This window comes from Neomonachus schauinslandi, chromosome 1 (assembly GCF_002201575.2).
Source record: "Neomonachus schauinslandi chromosome 1, ASM220157v2, whole genome shotgun sequence".
Taxonomy (NCBI): Eukaryota; Metazoa; Chordata; class Mammalia; order Carnivora; family Phocidae; genus Neomonachus; species Neomonachus schauinslandi.
Window position 1 is genome coordinate 148,325,510 of NC_058403.1, and position 13,333 is coordinate 148,338,842.

Sequence of the window (13,333 nt, forward strand, 5' to 3'; positions counted from 1 at the left end):
CGGGGAGCTCACAGTCCTCTGGCCCAATGTCTCACCCTCCCACCACTGTACCCACCAAGACTGGCCATTGTCAAGGGGACCTGCCTACCCGGCAAAGGCCATAACCTTCTAAGCGCAGGTCCTGGGGCCTGGGTCTTCCTATCCCCTCCCTCAGCTGCCTTTTGGGACCAGCAGACCCTCTAAGAGGCAGCAAAGATGCTGCTGGGGCCCTCGTCCCCCAGGGCACAAAGAGCTGGCTTTGCCTGTGGGCGTGAGAAGTCACCTTACCGCAATGTCACCCTCCTCCAGCCTCATGCCTGCCAGCGACGCTGAGAAGAGAGGAGGGGAGCCTCTGATTAGCTGGAGGTCACACAGAGCCAAAAAGCAAACCACAGGCACCCCCAGATGGGAGCCAGCCCCGAACCTCCCGCCCCAAGCCACATGCTAGGGTAGAGGCAGGAGCAGGGTGAGTTGAGGGCTCAGGATGGCCCAAGGGGAGGTCCCAGGGGTCAAAGGGTAGAGTCCCTGAGGTCAGGGCCTCCGATCTGAGCTGGGAAGCCTCTTCCAAAAGGGTCCAAACGCCCCACCATCAGGTGCTCCCCAGAGTGCAGAGAAACAAGGGGGCCAAGTCAAGATACCAGAATACACATGGCAGAGAAAGACAGGGGTGAGGCAGGAGTGTAAAGGGGGCAGAAAGTAAAGGGCAGTGTCTGTCCCCCTGAGACATGAGGCCCAGAACAGCAATCCGCATCGGCCTGGCTCACTGATGCACTCTGGAACTGAAAGAAGGTCTGGCATTGACTGGGGGCTCACTAAATGTCGAATGACTGACTGGTTGAGTGAAAGGAGAAACGTGGAAGGGACAGGTGGTCCTCCACCATCACTGCTGTGTGTGTCAGAGCCTTGGATCCAGGAACCCTACCTCGGAGAACTTAGCCTGTAGGGATGAGGGCAGGACAGGGTGTGCGCGTCAACACCGTTTGCATTGCCCAAGCACTGGAAGCCCCACTGAGCTCCACCGCAAGGGACTGGGGAAAGAAATGTGGAGCAACTGGCCCTAGGCAACCGTTAACATGATGCTGCACAAAAATATTGCCTGGGTTAGTTAAAACAAAATATGTTTACTTATGAGCACAAAAAGAAAGGTGGAAGGATAGCCATCAAAATTTTAACTGTGGTTATCTCTGGGTTAAGAGATTATGGATGATTTTTACATCCTTCCTTTGGTTTGTCAGTATTTAACAATTTTTTTTTTCTGCAGTGAAGAGGTATCCCTTGTGAGTAAGAAAAAGAGCATGAGCCTTGGTTAGTCTGCTTGCTTGTTGTTGTTGTTGTTTTAATGAAGGAACAATTAATGCATGACTTAACTCAAGGTCAGACTAAGGGAGGGACCGACTGAGGGCTACCTGCCTGGTATCACCAACATTCAGCTGGAAACGAGGTCCAAGAGGAAGGATTGGAAAGCTGCTTCTTTGTCATTCTTGCTCAAACATGCCCAGAAGCTCACTTTAGTGGTTAAAAAGGCCCATTCTTCCCCCTGACATTCTTCTAGTTGATAGAGGAGGTACAAGATACATTGCCTAATGAGACTCAGTGAAGTTATTTTCATTCCGAAAGTATAGAACTTTCCTAAGTTGGTGCTCCTACACCAACCGTTCTTCTTTGAGGGAGGCTGGACCTCCCAGCTTTTAGGGTGGGTGGGAACTGGGGCCTGGGTGTCCCCTGGGAGCCTCGGGCACCAGAACCCACACACTGCAGGCTGGAGCCGCCTCTCTACCCAGGGGACAGAGCTTGGGGCTTCATGCATTGCCACTGTGGAAATCCGGCCACTGTCCACCAGCCCCTGCCTCCCCTCCACTTTTGGACCAGGAACACTGGGATCCCTTCTCCAAAACCCGCTTTGATTGGTTCTGTGCTTTGCCAACAGGGTTCCATGCGCCCGTCTCCAGAAATTGCTCAGGGATAGGAAAGGCCCTTGTCTGGCTCCTGGGGTTCCCTCCAGATGCCAGAGCCAAGGCTGTCCCAGGAGGGAGGGGTCACAGCCAGGACACTGATGCGGCCACAGGTGTGGTGGGGACATGCTCACTGTGCCCTCAGCTCCAGAGCAGACAGGCCAAAAGCGGACCGAGGAACACCACGAGCGTTAGCTGACCACAAAAATACAGAGAGACACTGCAGAAAATATAGAATCTAATAATAACACTGATAATGTACCTATTGTCATTAAGGATGAATTTTAACAAGGACCACCCACGCTATTTCGAGGCATACAACTCTACTCCTAGACATATGCGTCTCTCTCTGTTTATTTATTTTGGATGCCCCTGTCCTGCTCGTCTACATAGCCAACAGGAGGAAAGTACAGAGAGGCTGGTGGGTGTTGAAATCAGGAGAAGCGCTGAAGGCAGAAAACAACTGAAAAGAAATGTGTCTCAAAGGAGAGCAAAATAGAAGAAATAGAGAGCCACGCTCCCTGACCATAGAGAGAAGCAGGAGAGGCTCTAAGAAGGAAGTCAGCCTCCCTAGGACAGCAGACCCTGGCCCCACCCGGGCAGAAGCCCAGGTCCTCTGCCACGTACTTGACACTTCCCCAGAGCAGGAGCTGAGGATGCTGATTTGGAGCAGAGTTGCCAGAAAAAATGGCGGACGCTCAGTTAAATTTGAATTTCAGAGAGATATACTTTGGGCCATACTTACACTAAAAAATCATTTGTTATGTGAAATTCAAATACTGCACGGGATGCACTTATCATACTAATTATTCATCATTCCTCTGAAATTCAAGGCACACTGGGTGTCCTGTATCTATCTGTATTTGCATTTGCCTGGCAACCCTAATTTGGTGGCTCTTCAGGAAAAGGGCCGCAGGGGTGGGGCTGAGGGGCCGCAGTCTGATGGCACGGTGTGGCCACCTGGCCTTTCTCCAGAGACCTGATGACACTTCCCGGAGTGGCTGGGGGAGGGACAAGGTATTCGGATGAGGAATAATTCATACCCATAGATCAAATGCCAGGAAGGAGACCCAAAACCATGTCCTAGAGGAAAGGCTGGAGGAACCGGGATGTTTAGCTTGGAACAGAAAACGCAGTTAGGGAGGGGTGGGCATGACCGCCTGCCTTAACTGCTGATCATTCTCACCTGGGGGCGGGGGGACGGCAGCAGCCCTTAGTGGCTCCAGAGGGCAGAGTAAGAGCCAAGGTAGGGCAGGTACGAGGAGTCAGATTTCAGGCCAGCAGTGTGGCAGGCGGCCAGGGAGGAAGGGCCTGCCACAGAAGGGTTTCCAGAGGCTGGACTGGCATTCTCAAATGTCCAGCACGGACCAAGTCAGGCTACTTGGAGAGTGAAATCCTCCAAGGTACTCACCAGGGTTGTCCCCAGTGAAGGCCACCACTTTGCATCCTGGAGGAAATCCATAGCACTGGATGTAGTAGGAAGAAATGGCTCCCTGAGGAGGAAAAGCAAGCATGCCCTACTGAGGCAAATCTGACCTACTGTGCACAGCCCTCCAAGCCTCAGGTCACAAGAGCGCTTCAAGCTCCAGGTCACTGGGCCTGCACTCACATCAGTCCCTGTCCTAAACCAGGGATGTCCCTCCCGTTCACAAAAAGCCAGAGGAGCCCAGCACAGGCTTGGAACCACAAATATTAGGTCATCCCACCGCCTTGACCACCACTGGATTTTGAGAGGCAGCTAGAACAAACCAATCCCCAACTTGTACTTGTTTTGCAAGCTCCAAATTCTGAGATAGCATTAGTGGGAAATAAATAACAAGGGGAGGGCGCCTGGGTGGCTCAGTCGGTTAAGCATCTGCCTCCGGCTCAGGTCATGATCCCAGGGTCCTGGGATTGAGCCCCACATCAGGCTCCCTGCTCAGCGGGGGGGGGGGGGGGGTCCTGCTTCTCCCTTTATCCCTCCCCCTGCTCATGATCTCTCTCTCTCATGCTCTCTCAAATAAATAAAAAAAATTAATAAAAAAATTTTTAAAAATAGGTAAAAGAGGACACACAGGAAGCAAATCCATGGAAGAAGATCATGCCCCACACCCTTGCTCTATCAGCCCAGCAATCTGATTAACCAAACATGTAAGTGCACAGGTCAATGTTCTAAAGAAAATAAACCAAAAATGGCAGTGTGGGGGAGGGAACACCCCTGGGGAAGCATGGCCCCCAGGGCTCCTCCCAGGGCAGCTGTGGGACCAGACAGCAGGGACCCCTCTGAACAGACCCATAGTCTTTAGAGAGCATAGCCATAAAAGAAAAACACTGTTTTTCCTCTTTCCCTGACTTTATCTCAGTTCCAAAAGTTTAAAACAAATGATGGGCCGTCCTGGTATGTGGAAAGAAAATTTTGCTCCTTCCAGGAAAATTTCGGATTTACATCAGAATAAGCCATCTCCTGGGAGAGAAATGTCTTGGCCCGGGTTGCCTCAAGAAACAGAGGCTGAGTCAGGGTTTGTGTGCAGGTGGCTTATTTGGGGGAAGTGATCCCAGGAAACAAGAGGGGAACTGGGGAGGAGGGAGAGCCCACCCAAAGGTTAAACTGTCAAGCTGGTCCTCGCTGTGGGCAATGTCCGAGGAGCTGTGTGTGAAGGATCTGGGGGCTGTCCACCTGGGGACGGGACGGGGAGCAGCTCTCCACAGGCTTCTCCACAGGATGGTGAGGGGTGCCCCGTGGGGTGTTAACTTCCTGGACCTCCAGGTTTGCAGGGTGCAAACATGGAGTCACAGAAGCCGCGGGCAGAAAGTGAGAGAAATGAGATAGAGCTGGGGCAGGGTACTGCCGGGTGACACCTGCGTGAAGCCATAGCTGCTGGCAAAAGAGGCGGCTTAGGAGGCTGCGAGCCGGGGCTGGAGAAGCGTCCGATACCGTATGTCCCAAATACTTGCCTGCAGAAAATGAGTAAGCTGTCTGGGCACTACCTGCAGAAGAAGGGATGATGGGAAACATGGATTTGGCTTGTTTTCCCCCGTCACGTGGGTACATATGTTACAAAGGAAAATACCCTTTTCAGAATCAGTTCTTTTCCGCTCCTCTAGCTGCTAGTCTGTGCACGGGCTCCCTCCTGGAGGCATGCGTTCCTGGCATAAGGCAAACAAAGCCTGCTGCCATGGACGAAACACTGCTCTCCAGCTCACACAAAACCAGAAGCCGTGCATGGAATACCAATCCCAAAGGCTTGGCCGTTTAGTTTTCTGTTTGCCCTTCCTTATTCTTTCTGCTGGGCTTCAGCGGGCCTGGGTCCTGAACTGTCCCTTGAACTCCCCTCCAAGGCTGGGGACACCCCTCCCTAAGCTCTGTGCGTCGGAATTGATCTCCAAAAAGTGGCTGGGACTTGGAACGGGCAGCACGAGTGGGCCTCAGGGACCTTCGGCTTCCTTCCCACCAGCTCTCAGAACCACCTAGAATTCTCTCTCTTCTCAATGTCTGGCATGTGCTCCCACCAAAGGGCCCCTAAGGGCAGGGCCCAGGTCTCCCTCTACTCCATCCTCCCCACAGAACAGCCACGAACGTAGTTAACTAGGGGACACCAGTGTCCATTCTGAATGGGGGTGCCATGCTATTTTGCCTCTTTTGCTATGGAGTTGAGTTCTTTATATATTTTGGATACTAACTCCTTGTCACATATATGATTTTTAAATATTTTCTCCCATTCCATAGGTTGCCTTTTTGTTTTATTGATGGTTTCCCTTGCTGTGCAGAAGCTTTTAAATTTGATGAGGTTCCATTTGTTGATTTTTGCTTTTCTTGCCTTTGCTTGTGGTGTCAAACCCAAAAAATCATCACCAACGCCTGTTTTCTTCTAGGAGTTCTATGGTTTCAGGTCTTACATTCAAGTCTTTAATCCATTTTCAGTTAATTTTTGCATATGGTGTAAGTTAGGGGTCCAATTTCATTCTTTTGCATGTGGCTGCCCTAAATGTTTTTAATATTACCGTTGGGACCAGGCACTATCTTAAACACTTTATCTGTTTTTTTTCTTTTTTAAAAAATTTTTTAAAGGCCTTATTTTTAAGTAATCTCTACAGCCAGTGTGGGGCTCAAACTCACAACCCCGAGATCAAGAGAAGCATGCTCTACCGACTGAGCTAGGCAGGCGCCCCTATCTTAAGCACTTTAAATGCATCAACTCATTTCTTCTGCACAATGGCCTGATGACATAGAAAGTATCATTGTTCCCATGTTTCGGGAAAGATGGAAATGATGGGGAAACTGAGGCACAGATTAAAGTCACAGAGTCAGTGAGTGGCCGAGGCAGGGTTCCAGCCCAGGCAACCTGGCACCAGAGCCTGCGCTCTCCCCAGCTCGTTCATATTTCTTTCTATTTTCTCCAGACTGCCTGCTTCAAGCTTCAGAGGTGGTTCCTAGCCCTAGAATGTCAACATTCTGTGCATTTTTTCCTAAAGTGTGCAATCACCCACCACTTATATTTTCCACTTTTCTTCCTGTTCTAATAAATTTCTAGGGGAATTTTCCAAGGTCCCCCTTACCGCACACCTCACCGCCACGAGGCAGTCATCCGTACATGCACCTGAGCACCTGCTAAATGCAAGGCACCGATCCAGGCGTTTGGCTTTGATGTACGTCAAACCCTTCTCATACTAGCCTGACAATCCCGAGTGTGTACGCCTGTGTGTAAATAAATGAATGAGGGTGACTGTGTGTGTGTGTGTTCTGCACTGCTCGGCCCAGTAGCTGCCAGCTCTGAAACGAGGCACGTCACCAGCAAGGGGACCTACCACCACGGAGCACGACGGTACGGGTGTGCCAAGCTTCTCCTCTAAATGAGGCGCACACGCGCCAAGGCAAACCTGCGACCAGACTTTGTCCTGGATCTGCAACAAATTCATTCCAGAACCTAAGGAATGAAGGAAACAAGAAACAGAAACATCTCTGAAAAGGACCTGTTGTGGACATGCACCCAGCTGGCAGAAAGCCGACTGTCTCTTGCAGCAAACCCGGACCTGGAGCTCTTTCCCAACGGAATGGATACGGTGTGCCTGGCTCATTATGCAACTAGAGGGCCAGAGAACCAGAGGTCAGCAGGGCCCTCGGAAACAAATGGCCCCACCACCTCCTCCAAATAGTCCTCACGTCAGCCTGGGAATCTGCAGTCCTAAGACCCGACACTACACTGACGAGGAACTGTTCTCCGCGTCCCCTGGGGCTCAAGGGGTCTGCTCAGAGGGTCCCGTGCCGATGTGGGTCAGTCCTCAGGCTTCCCCAATCACATCTAACTTTTAAAGAAATCACCGAGATCAGCTCACGAAGTGTGTCTGAAAACAATCTACGTCTCCCAAGGCTTTCCTGAGGATGGCAAAGGGGAGAGAAGCCAGAGCACAGGAGGACGGCTCTCCTCTTCCTCCCCTACTGGGCACAGGTGGAGGCAGACAGCCGTCGGCCGGGATGCTGATGGCGTCACGCACCCAGGTGAGGAGGTGAGACGGCTGGGAATCAGGGGGTGACTTCTCAGGTGAGTGAGGAGAGCGGAGCAGAGGGCCTAGCCAAGGCTGTAGAACCCGAACTTTGGAATGCCCACAGGAGCGGGGCCATGACGTTTCCCAGCAGCACTTCACAGCCCCGGGGTGGACACGGGCTATTCCAGGCTTAGGGCTCTGCTGGCCTGACTTGTGTGGAGCTACCTGTAGGAGTCCTTTCTTCTCCAGATTGTGAGTGAAGCTGGGGGACCACCGCTTGGGCACCTTACTTTCTCTCCCTGAACGCTAGAATAATATGTGGCATACGACAGCACTCGGACAACTCCAGATGGATTCCCAGGAGGCTCTGAGCATTCCGAGACTCTTCCGAAGCCACGCGAATAGGTCCGGGCTCTCGCTCTGCATTCGGCTCCCCTCTGCGCTTCACAGGCCTTCTAGCTTGGCCTCGTGCAAAAGTGCCTTTGGCAGCCTCCTCCCAGCTCTCCTTCCTCACTGGCATCGCTTACATTAATTTTTGGCAAGGCATTGACTCCAGAAACTCACCACTCCCTTGAGTTCTCCAAATGTGAACACAACTTCAAGAAACAACTCCTTGTGGGAGCCAGGCTCCAAGATGGCTCATGCTCATCGCCAAGCTCCACTGCTCACACCTAATGAGGTCCCTGCCTTCCTGTACCTGGGTAGGTCTGTGCGACTAGTAGGGTGGGCCACAAGGGATGGCATGTCACTTCCAAGGTTAAGGTGTAAAAGATTCTGCGGCCTCTGCTTGGCCGCCCTCTCCTCTCATCCCTCACTCGGGGCGGGGGGGCGGATCCAGCTCCAGCGTCATTGGTGTCCTATGGGAGGCCCACATGGTGAGGGAGTGAGGCCTCTGGCTAAGAGGTCTGGGCCCTGGAAGTGGATCCTCCAGCCCCAGTCGAGCCTTTTGATGGCTGGTCCTGGTTGCCAGCTTGAATGCCACCTCATGAGAGCTCCTGAGCCAGCACCACCCAGCTCAGCTGCTCCCAGATTACAGACCTGAAGAAATTCTGTGAGATAATAAACACTTGTGGTCGGGGCGCCTGGGTGGCTCAGTCGGTTAAGCGTCTACCTTCGGCTCAGGTCATGATCTTAGGATCCTGGGAACAAGCCCCACATCAAGCTCCCTGCTCAGTGGGGAGTCTGCTTCTCCCTCTGCCCCTGCCCGCACTCATGCTCTCCCTCTCTCTCTCTCAAATAAATAAATAAAATATTTTAAAAATAAAGTTCCTACTCTGCTAAGCAGTGCATTAGACAAAAAAAAATTAAACAGTTGTCTTTAGCTGCTAAGCACTGGGGTCATTCGTTACACAGCAAAAGATAACTAATACACTCCCTTCATGGTAAAATATCAAAGGGCTAGAAGTCTGGCACCCACCCAGGGGGATGAGGCCCACACCACCCACAGGCATGCACGTCCATACTGAACAGGCACACCCCCCAGGACTCTGAAGGCTTACCATCACTGTAGTCGATAGGGGCATAAGACCCAAGGAAGAGGGAAGCAGCAAAACTACTGACCAAAGAAATTCTCTGTGAAAGAGAGAAACACAGTGAGATAGGCCTCATTTCCATAAGCAACTGAATACTCTGGTACGCACCACCCGAGAAGAGTTTTAAACTGGGGAGGGAAGCGGAAACATTGAGTGAGATGCCCCAGTAATGGCAGTGACTGAGTATCCTGGATTCTAGAGCATTGGAGTATCTGAAATACCAAGAACTGAGTCCTTGGGAGAGCACCTACCTCACTCTGCAGTTTCTGACGGGCCAGAAAACTATCAAGTCCAACACAGAGAAAAGAGCAACAAGGCCTAGGAAGAAGCCGTGCTTAAGGAAGTGGCTTTTCCGCCTGGCATCCAGGGAGTATGGTGCCTGATTTCCTTCCTCCGTTTCTGTGGTCTTTATAGTTAGTCCCAAGGGAAATGGGATGTGTGGTCACAGGATTCAGAACCAACAAAGATACTCTCAGGGGTTCAGAATAAATATGAGTGAAAGTCAGCCCCTCAGAAGCACCAGAGCCCAGGCATGAGCTGGAGAAACTGATAACGGATTTCAAATATCCCCCTGAGGGTCCGTGCTTCCACATGGGACTCAGGGGCCCTTGGACCACAGCAGAGAATGCCAGCACCTCCTGTCCCCCCCTTAGACCACCTTTGTTCCATACACAGAGTGTGGAGAGGGTTTTTCATCTCTGCCCTTACCCACCCCACCCCGGAAATCTGCACGGCTAATGCCGCAGAGTAATCTGGAACCTTGAGTCGTCACGTAATAAATGGGATGTTGTTAATGCCCAAGATTAAAAAGGCACTCTGGTTTAACATGCGCTGATCATTTTCTAATGATCCAGAGATGAAAATCACTAGCCAAGTTGTGGAGCTGCTTCCCAGGTGGCATTAAGAGCTGGCTTGCAGCACCTGTGGATGGAGGACCGAATCTGAGCTCCTGGGACACAGGCTCTGGCTAAAGGGCCATGGCTGGGGACACACAGGTCCAGCTTTCCCCATTTCCAAAGAAAACATCGAGCCCATGCCCATCAAGAGCCTGGTAGCCATCCTGCGCTAACCATGCAGGAAACTGAGGGGACAGACACTAGCAGGCACCCGGACCAACGACTCAGGTAGCCCCAGGAAGACACCAATCCCCACAGCTCCCACCCTGCCCTTAACCTCTGCCCCTGACCTCCGCCCCACCCGGTCAGCAGAGGCCCTGACTTCTCTTTCCCACAATTCCATTCTCTCCCTCCTCTTTGGAAATGGCTTGCCAGTGAGAAAAAAGTAAACTGGATATATACCATTTCTAATGTCTGCTAATCGATGTTTTTGGCCAGTGCACACGAGATGTATTTATGCTAAAGGTAAGTATTATAAAAGAAATTCAACTGTGACTTAAATCAAAGAGGAACGTTTCACCAACCTCTGTCTGTGAGTAGGCCTCGGGATTCTGCTGGTAAATCTTTGCAATTTGGTTTCCTGTAAAACGCTGGAAAAAGACTGCAAATTCTTAAAAACCCAACTCCTACATGCAATGATCATCTCTAGAACTTGAGGCTGGCATAGCATGCTCTGTATATGAGTTTGTATCGTGAAAGCTTTACAAAAGCCTCAAATCTAGAAACGTCGGCTGAACACCCTTAGTGAATAAGCCTTGCTCCTCACCCGGCACAGTGACCATGCAGACCAAGGGCCCCGGCGCCAAAGACGCAGGTCCGCTCCCCACCCCTCCCTGCTGTTTTTAAGGCCGGTGACCCAAGAAGGGTCACATGACCCAAGCTGGGCCAATCGCAGCCAGCCCTGTAACGGTGGCCGAAGCCAGTGGGAAAGAGGCATTCTTTTTTTTTTTTTTTTTAACTTTTCCAGGAGCTGCACTAAGGGCCTTGCATACATTGACTCCTTTCAGCTTCAAAACTGCCTGAAGTGTAAGTGCTATTTGTATCCCAGGTTAGAGGCTGACGTGGAGGTGACATCATGACCCCGCACAGAGCACAGCCAGGGTCACACCTCAGCTCCCCGCTGGGCAACGGGAGGCGCATCCTTGCTCGTGGGCAGCAGAAGGAGGCAGGACAGCCTTGAGCAGAATCAGGGGCCAGAGTGCCCAATCCTGGCTCTGCAGGGCGACACCCACAGGGCCTCATGTGATCCCCACTGGGGCAGGTCACCAGCTGTGTCCTCCCAGACACCCAGGGACAAGGGACCAGAGCCAGCAACAGGACTTTCCTCCCGGGGCCAAACCCAGCCCCCAGCCCCCAGCCCCCAGCCCCTGGCGGGCGCTGCGTACCTCATAAGCACGGGAGCCGGTGAGGCAGCTGAGAGCCTGGGCCCCGCCCACGGCGGCCTCCAGCCCACGGCATTGGGCTGTGGTGCTGGAGTCCATCCACACCGGGCTGTCCCTGATGGAGAAACAGGCCTGGAGAGGAGGAACGAAGGCACAGGTTTGAATTCTGCCTGCTGACTCTGGGAGCCGCCCTGGTTCTGGCGGTTCCACGGCCAATCACAGCAGGTGTGGGCACCTCCTCCCTGGACGTGACCTTGGAAGACCCGGGGGGCAAGCCCTTCCAGCCCAAACCTCGGCCTGGCCCAGTGGCGTCTCTCCCCAGAAAGCTCAAGGGAGAAGGTTCTGATGAGGACACCTGAGCACCACGGGCAACACTGGGGATGAGCTGGGAAGGGCTAGAACTGCAGCAAAGTGCAGTTTCCCAGGGGCCTTTGCAGCCCGGAACCACGGAGAAGACAGAGCCTACCTTCCCAGCACCACCAGGAGACATCATGCCCCAAGGGGAGATCTCTGAGGGGGAAACTAGCCAGAGCCACGCCTGGCAGGAAGGGACCCATGAGGAGGGCTACGCACCCGATCCTGTCCAGACACCAGCTATTTCCACCTGGAGGCAGGGCAGACCATGTTCACCACACTACGGCCAAGCCAAGTTCTTATACCCTTGACAATGCACAAAAGCCCCAGACTTCCAGGCCCGCAAAGGCTTGGGCCCTTCTCCCCTCGGTTACCTGTAGCTGCTTATGTAACAGGAGGTCTGGTGACAGGCTTGTCAGCACTCGGCTGGCCCCAGCCTTCCAGTATACACTTCCATGTTGCTGTCAAGGCAAAACCCAAGCACACGTTCACACGGCCACACACTGGGATCACCTCCCAGAGACAGAGAAAGACTCCAGACCACACCCCAAAGAACTGGCTCCAAGCCTGCCCCTGCCATTTTTTACTCACAGAACTCATCCCCTTTCTGAGACTTGGTTTTCACCTCTAGAAAATGAGAACTCTGCCCTGTCCACCTCAAAACTTATAGGAAGGGTCCAAGAAAGAATTAGTGGTTTGGATTTTGGTATCCTTGTAAAATTGTATTTAAATATATTGCTCATATTACCTGAAATTCATTCCTTTATTCAGTTACCCATTCATTCATTCAACAAACATTTCCTGAGCACTTAGATCGTGCCAGGTGAGGGGACAGATGAATAGAATAGTACTGTCCCTGTTCTCTACGATATTGTCTTTGAGTCAGGGAGAAAGACACAAACACACAATTACAAAACCCTATGGATGTGCAGTGGCAGGGCAGTGGGGACACAGAGGAGGGGCATGGAACGAGCTGGTAGAAAGGACATTATTAGCAGGGAAGGAGCTGGAGTTGAGTGTGTGGGTGCTCCACGCAGAGAGCAAGCGCAGCTGAGAGAGCCTGGCAGGTGTGGAGAGTGGTGGTATTCCACACAGTGGGCTGAGTCTCGGGCGGGAGGGCGGCGGTGAGGGCTGGAGGGGGAGGTGGCATCCTGAGCACCAGGGCCTGGACATACATGCTCAGGAGGTGGGGGCTTATCTTGGAGGTGTGGGAACTCTGGAATAGCAGGGGAGTGACATGGCCAGGGCTGAATGTATGAAAGGGTTTGGGGGAGTCACAGAGAAGGTATGTGGGAGGCAGGGAGGCCCAAGCAGAGGACCAGAGAAAAATCATAGATATTCAGCCTGGGGCAAAAGAGGAGGATTGGAGAAGAGGTGGTAGATTTAAGAGTCATGTAACAAATCAACAGGGCATGGGGACCCCTTGGACGTGGGTTCGAGGATGACAGGTTGTGGCCCTGGGGAAAGATGGAGCACTCAGTCTAGCACATGATAAGCTGGAGGTGTTCTTGGGACACCTGGCCATGGGGTTGGGGGATGCCCAGGAGGGAGAGGGTATCCCAGCCTGGGATTCAGATGAGAGAGGTGGACGAGATCCCCCAGGGAATCTGTTTCTGTTTAACAAGGACAGGAGCGTTAAATTCCTGTTAGGTTGGAGGGTAGGGGAGAAGAGGTGGCTTCAGAAAAATTAGTTAGCGCTCTCTAACGAGGTTGTGAAAGCAGGCTAATCCACCATGGAGCGAAGTGATTCAGATGATAAGATTCAACTTGGGTCC

The 13,333-nt window shown here is 52.4% G+C and overlaps 1 protein-coding gene across 1 annotated transcript in view; it reads right to left on the reverse strand.

Moving 5' to 3' along the window:
• The window catches only part of XYLB (xylulokinase), a 49,459-nt gene that overhangs the window by 20,291 nt on the left and 15,835 nt on the right, over positions 1 to 13,333 (reverse strand). The window contains exons 5-11 of the mRNA XM_021705877.1: positions 11,933 to 12,019; positions 11,208 to 11,336; positions 10,347 to 10,412; positions 8,894 to 8,966; positions 6,717 to 6,835; positions 3,343 to 3,424; positions 268 to 308 (exon numbers count right to left, since the gene is read on the reverse strand). Of these exons, the coding sequence (XP_021561552.1) occupies positions 268 to 308; positions 3,343 to 3,424; positions 6,717 to 6,835; positions 8,894 to 8,966; positions 10,347 to 10,412; positions 11,208 to 11,336; positions 11,933 to 12,019 (597 nt within the window). The remainder of the gene's footprint in view (positions 1 to 267; positions 309 to 3,342; positions 3,425 to 6,716; positions 6,836 to 8,893; positions 8,967 to 10,346; positions 10,413 to 11,207; positions 11,337 to 11,932; positions 12,020 to 13,333) is intronic.